At 35.2% G+C, this 19,202-nt stretch overlaps 2 protein-coding genes across 2 annotated transcripts; both read left to right on the top strand.

The window, feature by feature from the left end:
• Positions 1-18: 18 nt before the first annotated feature.
• On the top strand, positions 19-9,849 carry LOC134266528 (ficolin-1-like). Its single transcript, XM_062748753.1, has 5 exons — positions 19-194; positions 976-1,121; positions 3,286-3,382; positions 9,285-9,449; positions 9,599-9,849. Exons 1-5 carry the CDS (start codon positions 32-34, stop codon positions 9,847-9,849), a joined length of 822 nt encoding a protein of 273 aa, XP_062604737.1. The 5' UTR covers positions 19-31.
• Positions 9,850-16,855: 7,006 nt separating this feature from the next.
• Positions 16,856-18,910, top strand: LOC134266527 (ficolin-1-like). Its single transcript, XM_062748752.1, has 4 exons — positions 16,856-16,905; positions 17,305-17,401; positions 18,459-18,627; positions 18,724-18,910. The coding sequence occupies exons 1-4, from the start codon at positions 16,879-16,881 to the stop codon at positions 18,884-18,886; spliced, it is 456 nt and encodes a 151-aa protein (XP_062604736.1). The 5' UTR covers positions 16,856-16,878; the 3' UTR covers positions 18,887-18,910.
• The last annotated feature ends 292 nt before the right edge of the window (positions 18,911-19,202 follow it).

Below are 19,202 nucleotides of genomic sequence, written 5' to 3'. Positions count from 1 at the left end.
TAGTCAAGGAATGGAGGCTCTCCAAGATCAAATGAATGAAATGAACGCGACATTACAGATCAGTGGCGAGGAATTACTCGCCAGACAGATTAAGAAGATAGAGGACAAGTTCGAGAGTTTTGCAGTGTCTGTAAATGAAACGATCAACAACAATCGGCGGGTTCTGAATGAATTGAACCAGTCCTTGTCAGAAGGTACAGAATATCATTGTAAATTCTATCTATTTTTAATATTAAGTTTGGAGCTAGTTTATGGAAGTTAATTAATTTAAACATTGAAGAATTATCCTTTTTATGAAAATATAAGATTTCAAATAAAGACTGATCAAACCAACCCCTCCCCAATATTTTCATTTTATCGTGTAATATTGTAAATTTTTATAACTGAATCCAAACTTTACAATACTCATTTTAAATATATAAAATATTTTCTTAAAATCGGTATAAATTCACAGAAAATTCGGATATCTTAAACTTCTTCACGCATTCAATTTCTTTATCATTTAAGTTCCATTTTTGCTTGAATATTTAAAATAAGAAGATCATATACTGTGAAATCACAAATTTTCAATTAAATATTTACTTCTTGTTGTTTTTCGAGGCATAAAGTTACTCACCGTTTCATATCCTCCAAGAAATGTCAGAATCACGTTCTAGTATATCTTACTACCTCGAATTTAAATCAATAAGCCCCCCCCCCACCACCACGACCAATAAACCACGAAAACTGACCGCGGTAAAATAAAAATAATAATGAATATATTCCCCATAATCGAGTGGCAATGACTACATAATAATTCTTGAGCAAAATTTTGAATTCATCGCAGGTTTTGTCAGTTAGCAGAAGATATTAGACAACAAACAATTAATTAACAAATTAATCAATGAGTGATCGATTACTAGTGGAGTCTAAATTGTTAACATGAATACAAGTAAATAAATAATCTTTAAAATCCAAACACATTTTATTTTGCAGCGCTTTCAATGAGTTGTGGTAGTTGTTGGGAAATTTTACGGAAATACCCGTCTTATAAGGGAAGAAATGGTGTATACAGAATATTCGTAGGCTCTAAAGTAAAGTCTGTTTACTGTGACATGAGCACTGATGGAGGAGGGTGGACGGTGAGTGTGAGCCTCAGTAGTAAGGTTTGTTTACTGTGACATGAGTACTGATGGAGAAGGGTGGACGGTGAGTGTGAGCCTCAGTAGTAAGGTCTGTTTACTGTGACATGAGTACTGATGGAGGAGGGTGGACGGTGAGTGTGAGACTCAGTAGTAAGGTCTGTTTACTGTGACATGAGTACTGATGGAGGAGGGTGGACGGTGAGTGTGAGCCTCAGTAGTAAGGTCTGTTTACTGTGACATGAGTACTGATGGAGGAGGTTGGACGGTGAGTGTAAGTCCCAGTAGTAAAGTCTGTTGTCTGTGACATGAGTACAGATGGAGGAAGGTGGACAGTGAGTGTGAACCTCCGAAGTACGGTCTGTTGACTGTGGCATGAGTACTATTGGAGGAGGGTGGACGGTGAGTGCAAGCCTCAGTAGTAAGGTCTGTTTACTGTGACATGAGTACAGATGGAGGAAGGCGGATGGTGAGTGTGAGTCTCAGTAGGAATTTCTGTTTACTGTGACAGGAGTTCTGATTGAGGAGGGTGGACGGTGAGTGTGAGCCTCAGTAGTCGATTCTGTCTACTGTGACATGAATACTGATGTTCAGGTGGAGGAGGGTGGCCGGTGAGTGTAAGCCTCTGTAGTAAGGTCTGTTTACTGTGACATGAGTACTGATGGAGGAGGGTGGACGGTGAGTGTGAGTCTCAGTAGTAAGGTCTGTTTACTGTGACATGAGTACAGATGGAGGAGGGTGGACAGTGAGTGTGAGCCTCAGTAGTAAGGTCTGTTTACTGTGACATGAGTACAGATAGAGGAGGGTGGATGGTGAGTGTGAGCCTCAGTAGTAAGGTCTGTTTACTGTGACATGAGTACAGATAGAGGAGGGTGGATGGTGAGTGTGAGCCTCAGTAGTAAGGTCTGTTTACTGTGACACGAGTACTGATGGAGGAGGGTGGACGGTGAGTATGAGCCTCAGTAGTAAGGTCTGTTTACTGTGACATGAGTACTGATGGAGGAGGGTGGACGGTGAGTGTGAGTCTCAGTAGTAAGGTCTGTTTACTGTGACATGAGTACAGATGGAGGAGGGTGGACAGTGAGTGTGAGCCTCAGTAGTAAGGTCTGTTAACTGTGACACGAGTACTGATGGAAGATGGAAGACGGTGAGTTTGAGACTCATTAGTAAGGTCTGTTTACTGTGACATGAGTACTGATGGAGGAGGGTGGACGGTGAGTTTGAGCCTCAGTAGTAAGGTCTGTTTACTGTGACATGAGTACTGATGGAGGAGGGTGGACGGTGAGTGTGAGCCTCAGTAGTAAGGTCTGTTTACTGTGACATGAGTACTGATGGAGGAGGGTGGACGGTGAGTGTGAGCCTCAGTAGTAAGGTCTGTTTACTGTGACACGAGTACTGATGGAGGAGGGTGGACGGTGAGTGTGAGCCTCAGTAGTAAGGTCTGTTTACTGTAACATGAGTACTGATGGAGGAGGGTGGACGGTGAGTGTGAGCCTCAGTAGTAAGGTCTGTTTACTGTGACACGAGTACTGATGGAGGAGGGTGGACGGTGGGTGTGAACCTCAGTAGTAAGGTCTGTTTACTGTGACATGAGTACTGACGGAAGAGGGTGGACAGTGAGTGTAAGCCTCAGTAGTAAGGTCTGTTTACTGTGACATGAGTACTGTTGGAGGAAGGTGGACGGTGAGTGTGAACCTCAGTAGTAAGGTCTGTTTACTGTGACATGAGTACTGACGGAGGAGGGTGGACAGTGAGTGTAAGCCTCAGTAGTAAGGTCTGTTTACTGTGACATGAGTACTGATGGAGGAGGGTGGACGGTGAGTGTGAGCCTCAGTAGTAAGGTCTGTTTACTGTGACATGAGTACTGATGGAGGAGGGTGGACGGTGAGTGTGAGCCTCAGTAGTAAGGTCTGTTTACTGTGACAGGAGTACTGATGGAGGAGGGTGGACGGTGAGTGTGAGCCGCAGTATTAAGGTTTGTTTACTGTAACATAAGTACAGATGGAGGATGTTGGACGGTAAGAAAAATTAAGATTGCTATAATTTTTTGATTTTTTTCCTTAACACAATATAAAATCGATTCGTATGTGTTTGAAATATTTACATTAAGGTCTTCAATTACTGGTATTCAATCAAATTGAAAAAAAATTAATTATTATTTTAGACTATTCAAAGAAGACTGGACGGGTCTACAGATTTTTACAAGACGTGGTCTGAATATAAGCAAGGATTTGGGGATGCCTCTAAAAACTACTGGATTGGTTAGATTAGCTCATGTAACATTTACATTATAAGGCGTCAATCTAAAGGCAGGTGTACACGGGAAGATTTGTTTTATAAGATTTATATTATAATACAAAATCTTACTGTGTATACACTCTTAATACAGTGTATAATAAGATTTTTCGAATCTTCTAAAACTGTATTAAGAATAGAGCAATGCTCTATTTTCTAATACAAGTCTTAACTTACCTATCACTTTCAACCAATTTTGCCTTTTCAAGAACCACTGGGCCAATTTTGACCAAACTTTGTACAAAGCATCCTTGGGTAAAGGGAAATGAAAATTGTTAAAGGTTTTTGGACACAGATTTGAAGTTAATTTTTTCTCTATAATATTACGACTTATATATTTTAATAGCTTTTCAAACAAAAATTAATAAAAAAATTATTTCATTTAAAACTTATAAAAACTTTAAATGTGTTGGCGGGTATGATTGACACAGCCTTGCACTTTCAATTTTTTTTATTTTACTCTTAATACTTAGGAAAAGTGGCAATCTTGTTGTGTAAAAATGAAAAATATTAATACTATAATCCAGAAAACTCAAAGTAGACATGTTCGAAAGCAAAACAAACACACAATGTATTCTCAGTCCGTGCAGTTGTGGTAAGCAGACTTGAAATGAACGCACCCGATGAATTGTAAACATCAACAAAAATAGAGCTCGTGCCCTGTTTGCAAAAACTGTATACATAACACGAGTGTGATCGATTTGCGCACAACACTTCGCTCGGAATGACGATACTTGTGAAGGAGTTTTGCTTTCTAACATTTCTACTCTGAATAAAATTATTTTTCAGGATTAAAGTTTTAATATTTCTCATTAATACACAACAAGATTGCCACTTTTCCGAAGGATTAAGAAATAATCAGAATAAAGTTAAAATTTGTTAAAGTGCAAAGATGTGTCAATCAAAAATTTAAAGTTTTAATATCTTTTGAATGAAATGAGATTTTTAATTAATTTTTGTGTGAAATGCTATTAAAATATATAATTTGTGATATTATACAGAAAATATTAACTTCAAATCTGTGTCCAAGTTCCTTTAAAAGGAAGGGTCAAGTTTCCTTACAAGGGGAGATAATCAAGAAAAGACAAAAATAGGTTGGGCTCATTAAAAAATCTTCTTCTCAAGAACCACTGGGCCAGTAAAGCTGAAACCCCCCGGGGTAGGGCGGGGCCACAATGAAGAATCAAAGTTTAACATTGAAATATATAGGAAAAATCCTTGAAACTCTTCTTTTCAAGAACCACTGGTCCAAAAAAGCTGAAACTGATGTGGAAGCATCCTGGGGAAGTGGAGATTTTAAATCATTCAAATCATGACCCCGGGGTAAGGGGGCACAATAGGGATTCAAAGTTTTTCATAGAAATATATAAGGAAAAATCTTCTTTTCAAGAATCACTGGACCAGAAAAGCTGAAACTTATGTGGAAGCTTCCAGGGATAGTGTAGATTTCAAATTGTCCAAATTATGATCAGTGGGGTAGGGTGTTGTCACAATATGTATTACAAGAGGGAAATATGGTAAAAAAAAACCCAGCGTGGTTTAAGCTTCTCATGTGAGCGATGTGGCCCATGGACCTTTTGTTTTCGATGAGATCTTAAACAGAGAGACGCCGAGTCATGACAGGTATTCGCACGATAAAGTTCCCTAACTACTCAATGACCCTGATTGACCAGTAAAGATAAAATGCAGCACTCTTTCACCGGTACATGGTGATGTCTCTATAAACTTGAAAAATTCTAAAATGGAATGTAAAACAACATACAATTATTTAATCATTTAAATTAATTTGAATCAACCCTACTCAAACCTGATAATTGGTGATGTCTCCCTTACAAAAAGTCCATAATTGTATAATGTAGTTTTTTTGCATACACTTCAATTCAAAGTTATCCATCACATTAATATTACTATTACATTTAGAATTTCCCAAATCCGGCATGTGAAACATCAATTGATTAAAACAATATGTATCCAGAACACCGAACACCAACATGCCATCTGCCTATAAAAATTCTCTGTACAAGGTCATGGGTAAAACTGATGTATGAACTGAGTTTATATATATATATATATATATATATATATATATATATATATATATATATATATATATATATATATATATATATATATATATATATATAAGTTTATAATACTATTGGACTTTTACAGGAAGCGCTGACTTTTACAATCGACGCTTACATTTACATTTAAACCTGCCTTATGTAAGGAGGCACAGAATTGATAATATTCATTTATTCTGTGGATATAATTAAATCCAAAATAAAAGTACGATCGAAGATGAATTTTAAAGTTGACGATCACACGATGAAAATTATTGTCTGCTTGATTGATTGCATGTTCTTTACGTCCAGTATAAGAATTTGTTCCCTCAAATAGAGACGTTAACATTTATATTGATTGGGATTTCTTTAAGAAAAGAAGTGATTTTACGTTTTCAGTTAACAAAAGACATATTACCAAAAAGTGATCGAAAATTCTAAAAGTACAGTAACTAGTGTTTCAAATAAATGAAGCTATATATCATACCAATCTAAGCATCAACTTTTCAATTAAAAATAACTTTAAAATTTCAAACTTATACTCATTATATTGATTGAAGAAAAAAAAATTATAATAAAATGTTTTATTTTCAATGTCTTCTATAAATGAGGCCATATACAATTTAAAAAAAAACTCGTCGTAATTTATATCTACGTTTTCTCCACACACTACTCAAATATTTACGTTTTGATTTTACATATTGTGCGCTCTACCGTACACGTCTTCTTAAATCAGGCTATTCATGCAATTTCTGACAATTTCCTTATATCTATAACACCCCTACCATGTATAGTGAAAGGGGTTGTGATTGCAGGCACGTAGCAAGGGGGGGGGGGGGCATTTTTTTCCCCAACATTACTTTAACTATTGGAAATGTACATTAAAAGGATGGTTGCCCCTCACCCCCCCCCCTCTCCCCCAAACTTGATACTACAGGAAGTCGATATTAGGGAAATGTTATATTGAATGTAAAGAAAAATTGTTACTGAAAGAAGTTGGCATTGAAAAAAGTTTGCCTCTCCTACTTTCGAGTTTGGGCAATTTTTTATTAATTTATTTATTTTTTGCTTTTCAACTTTAACAGGTAAGTCAAATAAATTATCTCAGATCTCAGGCTGCCCCCTCCCCTTAATTTCAAAAACGATGCTACGTGCCTGGATTGGATGTCAGTTTGGATAAATTTTGTCACCTAGCAAAAGGCATTCATCATCATTCATCATCATATTTCCGGAAGATGCCCCCAGCCTCCGGTTCTGAGGCCTACACAAAGTCAAATTTTCAAAATGAAAAATTACGAGAAAATAGGGGGAAATACTATTGTAACTGTATTCACAGTATTGATAAAGTATTGTTTAATCCGGAAAGTCATGAAACAATGAATATTAAGTTTTCAATTTTTAAGGGATTGAAATTATAGTATAGGCTACTGCTTGTGTGATCATTCAAAACACAAGGGTCGTACATGCGTAATTAACAATACCATGTGTTCCTGATCATACTGTAACGGTTTCTTAGTTATAATAGAAGTATAAGTAAGTCCGTTTCAGGGTTCATAACATCTCCATTTATTCACATACAGATGAACACAGAAATGGAAAATAGGAAACAGGATAAAGGAAAATGCCCTGAAATTTATAATAACAAATAATAAATACATAGCATAAAATATTCTAACATATCCGTATCAATATAGTTACTACAATTTGCGGTTAACAGATACGCTGCATAAAGGGAGGTAACTCTTCACATTACACATTATAAAATAGAATAATGCTCCCTTTCAATATTATACTCTTTGAAAAATCATAAAACCTTTATACAACAATATTGATCTACATGTTACAATAACGTCTACACAGACTTTACTCTTTTAGGATATCATAAAATATATAAAACAATAATAGCATACCAATCTATGGGATTGAGCCTCTCCCAATCAATAGAGTGTCTGACTCAGTATGGCTCACAAGGTCCAGATCATATCATATAACTACAAATTACCATAGTTTACATAAGTAAACCTATCATAAAAATATCTACATATCTATTTAAATAAAAACTACTATCTGCATCAATAAAACAGTTACTCAGAAATTCTATCTCTCAATCAGATTCTAACCGTGAAAGTGCTATGGAATTAACTTTGGCAAAATTACAGACTTTACAGTTAAATCAAATATTAGAAATCATATTAGAATTAGTATATAAATATTAGCTTACCTTAATAGAGAGAAATATCGTCTAAGTCAAATGTCAAAAAGTCTGAATTATCAAATCTATGAATATGGCCCTCTCTACTGAAAGACTGGACAAAGAATGACCATAACAAAACAACTTTTGGAGGGAAAAATAAGTAAACCAATAAAACACAACCTTACAATGTCCAAACCAATGAAAACCATGTATACTTCAAACCAAAGACCAAAGACCAGAACTTTCATACCCCAAGGCAATAATAATTAAGTACAGGTACTACCTGTTCTACCTTTGGTGACCTTTATATATTCTTTATCAATACATTTATTTACAAATTAAAAACATGAAATATATCATAGATTTATTAAATAAATTAATAAATCTAACACTGTAACAATACGTCATTGTATTCACTTTTGGGTTAAAATTATAATCATTCATATATGAACTCGCACGGATCCTGAATTTTTTTTTCTAGGGGGCGGGGGGGGGGTTCCAATCAAGTCAAAAAATACACACCCAAAATTCTCTTGTCATTAAATTTAATGCAGTGAATAATTTGCAGTTTTGTCCCGAACAAAACATCAGAAAAGGAAAATTAATACCGGTATGACTACAAACAAGACTATATCAAATGTGTTTAAAATAATCAACAGATAGAGTGAATTCATGGATTATTTAGTCAATTGCATTTTCCTCCTACGTATAATCTAGCCAAAGAAAAATTTAAAAGTAAAAATTGTATTTAGAGCGCTTACATGGTATACAATATGAACATGTGTTATAGAGAGCTAAAACAACAATTTGTGGATTGTGTAGGGGTTTTAAAAAGGGCGGTTGCAACTATAACAAAAATTGTCTATATTATAGTTAACTATAATTTACTAAAGACGTCAGAAAAATGGTTGTAGGATATTAAGATAATAAAACATATATCTATTTGAAATTTATAGTAAAAATGTTTTTATTTACTTTAGTCAAAACTTAAAAAAAATACAATATACAGTAACTATACTTAACTAAGAGTAAACTAATGTTAAATGACCAAATTAATCGTATCTAATTACCAACTGTTTATTTCAATATTTATATTAAAAACGAGCTCCCGTACATTTAATCTGTGTAAAAGTAAGCGTCGATTGTGAAAGTCAGCGCTTCTCGTAAAAGTCCAGTACAACGCTGGTAGACACACACACACACACTCTCACACACACTCTTTCACTCACCCTACCTCTCACACACAGACAAACTGACTCAGATTCAGATAAAAAAAAACAAATAACAAATAATTCTGTAAAAACATTCAACAAAATAAAAATGTAGCAATATGGGATGTACCTAAGAACGTTTTGTTACTCTGATATATTCTTGTACATGAATTACGATGATGAAGTTCGTTTGAAAAGAAAGCTTCACCAAGTTCATGTAAGCTTTCATTAATAGAAATTCATTAATTAAATCTTTTTAGCTGAGAAATCCATGCAGATTTGAAATATTCTTCAGAGATCTTTCTTGAAAACTCGATTAAAATTTTACTCATATTCCTTAAAACATTTCAAAGGAAAACAGTATAACTTTCTCAAAATGAAAATACATGTATTTCTAAAGGAAATGACGCAATCTATGAGTTGACAAAGAACAAGGACCAGGAACTCCGGGTTGAACTACAAAGATTTAACGGAGACAAAGCATACGCTCAGTACTCCACATTTTATGTCGAGGATGAAGACAGTAAATACAAACTCACTGTATCGGGGTATTCAGGAACAGCAGGTAGAACTTATTCGCTTTTGTACGCTACAAATTAATTAAAGGCATTTAGAAGTTGTTCAATAGAGAGGACAATAACATGTACCTTTTTGATAATTGTTCTACTTTAATTGATATTTTGATAATTTAAGGTTATCAATACTCTGTTATAGGTGACGCTTTGACTTATAACAATGGAAATAAATTCACAACAAAGGACCAGGATAATGACATGCATAGTCGTGGTGGTAACTGTGCTACATCATACCACGGAGGCTGGTGGTACAGGTACTGTGCGTATGCAAACATGAACGGACTGTACGGACAGTCTGGTGTGTCTGGTGATCAGTACACAGTATGGCATCAGTGGAAAGTATGGGAAGCATTAAAACAGACTGTGATGATGATCAGATACAAAACCTAGAATTAAATAATGTATCATGAAACATCATAAAATTATCATTTTTATAATGATGATTATTCAAAACAGTATATGCAACGTTTGAGTATTTGCTTATCCCACTAAGACTGGTGCAATGGACAGATACTATCTGTTTTTTTTAAATAGAAATTTATAAAATTATAAAATTCTTAATTTCTTAATTTGAGCAATTATAAATAAATAATGCACATGTAAACATGTTTCTTAAATAATTTTTTTTTTATAAAAACACAAAATAATAAAATGCCTAAAGCATATCTACGCACAAGCTTCATGTATGTAGAATGAACCTCGGAACATAAAATAAAATACATGCATGAAAAGGTAATAAAAATTTTTCACTATCTCTTAGCATTTCTGAAAATGATTAAATGTAAATGTATTATTTATACATTTGTAATGTATGTAGAACGTGTAGGATTATTTAACATTTAATTTCATCAGTGTTATAAAGCTTGTCAACAGACAAGTTTTGTGAGTGAAATGATATGGCGGACCCCCTGTCATAGCTCATACATGAAAGGGAGGATGCAGTCTTTGAAGGTTTTAAATATTAAGAGAGTGAAAACAACGGGCTTACTAGTATTCTGTGTAAAGGTTATCGTGTTTTCAATGTTTTCAGCCCATTTAAATAGTAAATGACTTGTCCGTTACTTAAACATTAAACTTGATCCTACCTCTGATGTTTCGGAGTACTGTGTTTGCTCTGCTCCTATTTTGTATTGTTTTATGGACCTTTGATTTTGAATACTGTTCATTATAGCCATATGTTTCATTTACGAAGACATTATTTAGGGTAATAACACAAGAAAGTTTACTCGCAAAAATTTCATTCCTTCGTATATTAACATTCCTTAGATTATTTAGAGCAAAAACCATACATTGTGAAAATTTTGTCTCGCTTATAAAGAGTTGATTGCAATCTCGTGAAAATATGCTATCGCGAATATTTAGTGATCTACTGTATCATTGAGTTAAATGCTGACTGACGTTTTTCATACTTATTGTTAGTCAAAAATTTATACACTGAATTGATTTCGGATTTTTCCGTTATTTCTGTTATTTCCCGAACATGACAAGGAACACACGGCGGGTGCGACCAGACGGCAGGGGATGCTCACTCCTCCGTGGCACCTGATCCCACCTGATGTATTGGAGGTCCGTGATTGCTTTGTTCCTATTTTGTATCGTTTTATGGTATTTTGAGGTGGAATACTGTTTGTTATCTCCTTACATTTCTTTCTTTTGTGATCAAACTTATTAGAGTTTAATATAATAATTGTGCATATAAAACTACTGATAGGTTTAGTGTCTTTATGAGTTTTTATTGAATAAGCAACTGTGATTGATGTCAGAAACATTTCGACTTTAATTTTTCGTGGGGGATCATTGTACAAAGTGTTGAAATGCCTTTAAGTTTTGATTTTATTGACTTTGATAAAATGTGATATCAAGTTTTCTAAAAGTTCCTTGGAGTTTTTTATAAAAAATTCCTTGGAGTTTAATTATCCATGTCTGATTTACACTACCTTTCTGATATACTGCTGAATGGTAATTTAAATTCATTTTGATGGTTAAGAATGTTAAAATCATTTAAATCCGAACGATGATTTTAAATATTTTCTTTTAAGAAAGGACGCTATTGGTATAAGGTGAAGTACCACTTGAAAATATAATTTATGGAGATAACGAACGGTATTCAAACTCAAAAGTCCATTAAACAATGCACAATTGGAGTAGAAACACGACCTCTAAGACATCAGAGGTAAGACTGGATGCCCTATAGGAGTGATTATCCCTTTGTCGACTGGTGAAACCTGTCGTTCCCTCCTTATCATGATCGGGAAATTAAAAAGGGATAGATAATTTCCATATTGCCCCTCAATCGCTAAATAGTATTCATAATTTATATAAGAAAATAGATTAATAAGGCCCATCCCTTCTTAACGATTTTCTCAATTGCCAAAATAAAGGTTTGCAATTGATATTTCTGGGGATTAATATTTTTTTTTAAATTTCGAATCAAGAGTTTTTATTGAAGATAAAATGCATTAGAGACTAATGAGGTCAGAAGCTAAATTACTTTTACGTACAAGAAAGTAGAGTCGGAATATACTCTTCAGTTGAGACAAAATATCTATTGTCAGGGTAAATGTATATCAAGCATCAGCCATATTTTCGGCGGAAAAAAACAAAATATTCTACGTACTTGTATTTCTTACTTAATTGGTCAACACTCAGTGCTACAATGATTTTAAACAGTTTCTTTATTCATCAACTGCAACTGCTAAGATGGGGATTCTACAAGTACTATGCTTTATTCTCTTTTTGCACTTACTGCGTAAATGGAATATTTGCCCTTATGCCTTTAACCGAGGGCAAGAATTCCGATAAGAATGGTTTGTTGCCTAACAACGTAACCGATAAGCGTCAAATGTTCTATGGTACAAAAAATACAAAGTTTAGTGATGGATGCTACCGACAGGAAAACTGATAGTAAAGTCATAAAGTCGTAACTTAGCGACGTGACAAAAGACTTAGAGGATTTGGAGTTAGAATACCAAGTAATGAAATAGGAAAATGTCAAACTTCAAGACAAATTAGAATCGATTTATGGTTCAGTAAATGACAATAAAAATATGACTTTGGAAAAAATCAAAACCTTGAATGAATCTCAAATTATCACTTTTGAAAGCAATCTCAGAAAAATGAAAGAACTTGAAGATGATGAAAGAAATGAAAGCGTGGTCCTAAAAAACAATGACCGTGCATTAACAAAAGAAATTCAGGTTCTCAAAGAGAAAATGAATGAAAAGGAATGTGACTATACAGGGCAGTGTGGACCTTGTCGAGAGGGTGGAAAAGACAGAGGACATGTTAAAAAGTATTGTGGTTCCTTACAATGAAACACAGGAGAATGCTGAGGATGTGAATGAATTGAAATTGGTATCGTCAAAAGGTATAGCATTTCTTTACATTTCAGCATGGAATTATATTCAAAGGTAAAATGCAGACAGATTATTTCTTGAATATCTATTGTACTATCAAAGGACAGTGGATATAGATGTGATCGAGTGTAGAAAATAGTTAGATATTAAAACAAACACACATAATTTTTAAGCATGATAAATCTAAACTAATATAACAATTCGTATCATTAAGGACATTATAGAAAAAAAACGATTTTTTTAATAAACTTACATTGCAGATATTTTATGTTTTATTTCTCTCATTATACAGATGTTTGGGTTGATTGTCCCAGCCATCTCCAAGAAACAGCCAGTAAAACAAAAACATGTGTACAATCCTAATATGTCGTCCCCGACTTCGTTCGGGGCGTTCATTTGGGACGATATAATAAAAGAGACGTAGCAAAGTAAAAAGATTACAGTATATGGGATGAAAAGCAAAATAATGCTATATCAAACTTGGTCAGTGGATGACAATAAAAATATGAATGCATATCAAATAGGCACTGTTAAAGGTAACCTCATAGATATGACAAATTTTAAATGTTGCGTAAAATAAAAGTTTGGTCATCAAACACACAATAACCGTGTAATAAATACATAAATTGAAGTTCTCAAAGATGATGCGACATCATACAAAGCAGTCTACATGTAGACACTTCTAAAAAAATGAAAAGGAAAGCCAATTCAATTAAAAGAAAAAGAGATATTTGTGAAAGTATATGAGAGAAAGAGAGCATTTAAAGATTTTGAGGATATACATATGATTCGTTTCGTAATTGCCAAAAAATGTTCACGTTTCATGCTTACTTATCATGTTTTTAATTTATAAACAAATACTCATGATTCAGACCCGGGTCTCTTTAAAAGTCTACAAACAGGATTTCAATTAGGAACTAAATTATTATTTGAACTAACTTGACTCGGATATTACGTAAATATTAGTGATTAGATCCAGGATAAAATGTTTTCATAAAAAAGTAGAAAACTGAAAACATAACATTAGTGTACCTCGTCTTTGATATGTGTTTATTCAATCTGCACATTATAAACAAAGATTGAAAGTTTCATCGTTTTGGTAAAACACATTTATCTCAATTCGTCAATCATCGCGTAGATAACTTACGCCCAGTTCTGCACAATATAAAACCAAGAAAATGCCCTCTTATGCATAAGTAACAAAGATGGAGTGTCAACGAATATTTATTTTAATACTCTCTATGTACGCGTGCAGGACCTTTGGACAATTACCATTACCTGAAAAAGCATCAGACAAATCTAATTTGTTACCCAGTAACGTGTCAGGTAGAGCGTCCAACGTCCTACGTGACATTCTGAATCAGGACAGTCTGGTACGCTTCTCTATGGTACAAAAAATACAAAGTTTAGTGATGGATGCCATAGACAACAAAAACAATAGACAACTTATGAAGGCAAAGCTTAGTGAGGTGACAAAGGACTTGAAGGATTTGGAGACTAAAAGTCAAAATATGGAGGAAGAAAACAACAAACTTAAAGAGGAATTAAAGACGGTGTATGGGACGGTGAATGACAATAGGAACTTGACAAAGGACGAAATTCAAAATCTTGATCAGAAAATAAAAAGTAAGACTTCAGCTCTCCACGATGAAAATCTTAAACAAACCTTGAAAAATGCAGCTTTTGAAAAACAACTTGATTTGTTAAATAATACTATAAAACAAACGGAAAGAGGTGTTCGAAAAGACATGGAGACATTGAAGTCATCGGACATGAGCACATTTGAGAGAATAAACACTCTGAATAAATCCCATGTAACAGAAGTAAACAGGAACTTCGTAAAAATAAAAGAACTTGATGATAGCTTTCGAAATAAAAGTTTGGTTCTGGAAAACAATGATCGAGGACTTAGTCAAGGAATTGAGGTTCTTCAAGATCAAATGAGCGAAATGAACGCGACATTACAGATCAGTGGCGTAGAAGTTCTCGCCAGACAGATTAAAAAGATGGAGGACAAGTTCGAGAGTTTTGCAGTGTCTGTAAATGAAACGCTCAACAACGATCGGCAGGTTCTGAATGAATTGAACCGGTCCTTGTCAGAAGGTACAGAATATCATTGTAAATTCTATTTAATATTTTAAGTATTAAGTTGAAGCTAGTTTTTGGAAGTTAATTAATTAAAAAACTGAAGAATTATTGTATATATATTTTGATAACTGAAGCCAAACTTTGCAAAACTACTCATTTTAGATTTATCAGATCTTTTCTTAAAATCAATATAGATTCACAGAAAATTCAAATATCTTAACCTTACTCGCACATTTAAATTCTTTATTAAGTTCCGATTTTGCTTCATATTAAGATTAAAGATAGAAGATTAAATACTGTGAAATCTCAAAATCGCAATTAATATTTACTTTTTGGTGTTTTTGAGGTACACACGCATTTATATCCTCCAATAAATGTCAACATTACAAAGTACTAAATCACGTTATAGTATACATGTATCTTACAACCTCAAATATAAATTAATACCCCCCCCCCCCAATAAACCAGGAAAACTGACCCCGTTAAAATAAACGAATATATTCCCAATAATCCAATAGCAATGACTATATAATAAAATTCCTGACCAATATTTTGGACTCATTGCGGGTTTTTTCTGTCAACAGAAGACGTTAAACAACATACAATCAACAAATCAATCACTGACTTATTATTAGTGGATGTTAAAAATTAAATAAATCACTTTTACATCTAAACACATTTTGTTTTGCAGTGCTTTCAATTAATTGTCATAGTTGCTGGGATATTTTACGGAAATACCCGAGTTTAAAGGGAACTGATGGAGTATACATGATAACGGTAGCCTCTAAAGTAAAGCTTGTTTACTGTGAAATAAGTACAGATGGAGGAGGGTGGACAGTGAGTGTAAGCCTCAGTAGTAAGGTCTGTTTACTGTGACATGAGTACTGATGGAGGAGGGTGGACGGTGAGTGTGAGCCTCAGTAGTAAGGTCTGTTTACTGTGACATGAGTACTGATGTAGGAGGGTGGACGGTGAGTGTGAGCCTCAGTAGTAAGGTCTGTTTACTGTGACATGAGTACAGATGGAGGAGGGTGGACGGTGAGTGTGAGCCTCAGTAGTAAGGTCTGTTTACTGTGACATGAGTACAGATGGAGGAGGGTGGACGGTGAGTGTGAGCCTCAGTAGTAAGGTCTGTTTACTCTGACATGAGTGTGAGCCTCAGTAGTAAGGTCTGTTTACTGTGACATGAGTACAGATGGAGGAGGGTGAGTGTGAACCTCAGTAGTAAGGTCTGTTTACTGTGACATGAGTACAGATGGAGGAGGGTGAGTGTGAACCTCAGTAGTAAGGTCTGTTTACTGTGACATGAGTACAGATGGAGGAGGGTGGACGGTGAGTGTGAGCATCAGTAGTAAGGTCTGTTTACTGTGACATGAGTACAGATGGAGGAGGGTGGACGGTGAGTGTGAGCCTCAGTAGTAAGGTCTGTTTACTGTGACATGAGTACTGATGTAGGAAGGTGGACGGTGAGTGTGAGCCTCAGTAGTAAGGTCTGTTTACTGTGACATGAGTACAGATGGAGGAGGGTGGACGATGAGTGTGAGCATCAATAGTAAGGTCTGTTTACTGTGACATGAGTACAGATGGAGGAGGGTGGACGGTGAGTGTGGGCCTCAATAGTAAGTTCTGTTTACTGTGACATGAGTACTGATGTAGGAAGGTGGACGGTGAGTGTGAGCCTCAGTAGTAAGGTCTGTTTACTGTGACATGAGTACAGATGGAGGAGGGTGGACGATGAGTGTGAGCATCAATAGTAAGGTCTGTTTACTGTGACATGAGTACAGATGGAGGAGGGTGGACGGTGAGTGTGGGCCTCAATAGTAAGTTCTGTTTACTGTGACATGAGTACAGATGGAGGAGGGTGGACGGTGAGTGTGAGCCTCAGTAGTAAGGTCTTTTTACTGTGACACGAGTACTGATGGAGGAGGGTGGACGGTGAGTGTCAACCTTAGTAGTAAGGATTGTTAACAGTGACATGAGTCCAGATAGAGGAGGGTGGACGGTAAGTGTGAGCCTCAATAGTAAGATCTGTTTCCTGTGACATGAGTACAGATGGAGGAGGGTAGACGGTGAGTGTGAGCCTTAGTAGTAAGATTTGTTTACTGTGACATGAGAACTTATGGAGGAGGGTGGACGGTGAGTGTGAGCCTCAGTAGTAAGGTCTCTTTACTGTGACAGTACAGATGGAGGAGGGTGGACGATGAGTACAACTAAAGATTGTTAAAAAGTGACAAAAAAGTCCACTCCTTGTCCCAAGAAAATAAAATTACTTAGTGTTTTAAGATGTTTCTTTTACGAAACATAGAATCTAAATCTGTTTTTCAAATAAAATTAACACGTCGTCAATTACTTACGTTTAAAATCATTCAAAAGAAATTAAACATCATTTAATCTGTTAAAGGCTATACAAAGAAGACAAGACGGATCTACAGATTTTTACAAGACGTGGTCAGAATATAAACAAGGATTTGGGGAATCCTCTACAAACTACTGGATTGGTGAGTTTAGTTTATTTAACATTTACATTATAATTTGTCTATCTAAATGAAGGAAATGGAGAAGAATATGGAGATAACGAACAGTATCCAATATCAAAGTCCATAAAAGAATACAAAACAGGAGCAAAGCAAACACAGACCTTCGAAACATCAGAGTTGGGATCAGGTGTCATAAAGGAGTGAGTATCCCCTGCTGACCGGTCACACCCGCCGTGTACTCCTTGTCATGATCGGTTGATTGATTGATTGATTGTATGTTGTTTAACGTCCCTCTCGAGAATTTTTCACTCATAATGAGAAATCACCGAATGCTGGTGAAGGACTTTTAATTTAGAACTATACTCAGCACTCAGGGCCATTGAGCAGTGAGGGTTCTTTATCATGCCAATGCATACCGTGACACATGACCTACATTTTTAAGGTCGTATCCGAAAGACCCGTGACTTTCACTACTACTGCCGAGCGCTTGGCGAAGGAACAGTCACTACCTATTTTTACTCTTACGTATGCCGCAAAGGAGAATCGAACACGGGCCTACTGTTCAGTGAACGCTCTACCACTAGGCTACCCTTACCGGTTTGATCGGGAAATAATGGAAAAATCCGTTGTCAATACTGTGCATAAACGATGGACTAATAATTGGTATGAAAAACATCAGTCAGCATTTGACTCAATGATAAATTGTATTTGCTAAAAAGGTCATTCATTGTCTCTACCATAGAACTTACGAAATGATTACTTTAAATGAGACTGCTGATATTCTTGTTTCATCAACTTGCTTGTTAATAATTCACCTCGTTTTAGAAACTATTTATACTTAGAGCATGCTCTTGCATATCGAATCAACTTAGCTGCAGATCTGTAGCTCTTCGAAAAAAAAATATATTGATAGACCGGAGAGCTACAGTGCCACCCATTGAAAAAACTGTATATTTATTGCGCACAAAAAAGTGCTTTATTGATATGTATTGACATTATAAGGTGCCTATCTTAACGCAGTGTCGGAATTTAAGCAAGAATTTGGAATTTAAGATATTTCTTTAAAATATTTCTAAAGGAAATGACGCAATCTATAAGTTGACAAAGAACAAAGACCGGGAAATCCGGGTTGAGTTGAAAAGTTTTGATGGCGCTGAAGCATACGCTCAGTACTCCACATTTTATGTCGGGAATGAAGACAGTAAATACAAACTCACTGTGTCTGGGTTCTCAGGAACTGCAGGTAGGTCTATTTGTAAATTTTCGTACATACCTAATAAAATTTAAGGTCACAAGTGATTAACGGATGCTTTTTTATTACATATTTTTTCCAAGACATACAGGAATGAGTATGAATTTCTATACTCGATATTACTCCAGCATGCTAGAAGTTCACGGCGAGATACTTTGGAATTGGTGAGGAATATAAGGAGCGTAGGGACGTTAACCGAGGCTCTTACTTGTAGGAGTATAGCTCGATGTATGTCAGTGAACTTGAAATTATAGAAGCCACAATTTCTACAACAACAGTTTGTACAGTGAAAATTCTTCTTATTCTACTATCAACTATCTTTTTTTCAAAAGAGTGGTTAATATTTTCTCCTATATTTCTTAAGAAACCCATTGCGTTAATCAGTGCATAAACTACACTAGGCATGTCACTTGTACAGATTTCTTGGCTGTTCCATCAATGAAACGTACAAAGACTTTTGCATTATTAATACAATAATCAATCTTTTTAATCCTACTTTAAATGATCATTTAAACAGATATAAATATAATACAATAAAATGTCTTTCTTTGGTTGATAGTACAGGAACCA

The sequence above is a fragment of the Saccostrea cucullata genome, unplaced genomic scaffold (assembly GCF_032062105.1).
Source record: "Saccostrea cucullata isolate Sc308-1 unplaced genomic scaffold, CSIRO_AGI_Scuc_v1 ctg10279, whole genome shotgun sequence".
NCBI classification, from domain to species: Eukaryota; Metazoa; Mollusca; class Bivalvia; order Ostreida; family Ostreidae; genus Saccostrea; species Saccostrea cuccullata.
This window is presented reverse-complemented; position numbering and strand designations above follow the sequence as displayed.

Coding starts and splice junctions, on each gene's coding strand:
- LOC134266528 (XM_062748753.1), top strand. CDS start 32: ATGAATGAAATGAACGCGACATTACAGATCAGTGGCGAGGAATTACTC. Junction 195..975: donor GAACCAGTCCTTGTCAGAAG/GTACAGAATATC, acceptor TTTATTTTGCAG/CGCTTTCAATGAGTTGTGGT. Junction 1,122..3,285: donor CTGATGGAGGAGGGTGGACG/GTGAGTGTGAGC, acceptor TTATTATTTTAG/ACTATTCAAAGAAGACTGGA.
- LOC134266527 (XM_062748752.1), top strand. CDS start 16,879: ATGAGTCCAGATAGAGGAGGGTGGACG. Junction 16,906..17,304: donor CAGATAGAGGAGGGTGGACG/GTAAGTGTGAGC, acceptor AATCTGTTAAAG/GCTATACAAAGAAGACAAGA. Junction 17,402..18,458: donor CTCTACAAACTACTGGATTG/GTGAGTTTAGTT, acceptor ATATTTCTAAAG/GAAATGACGCAATCTATAAG.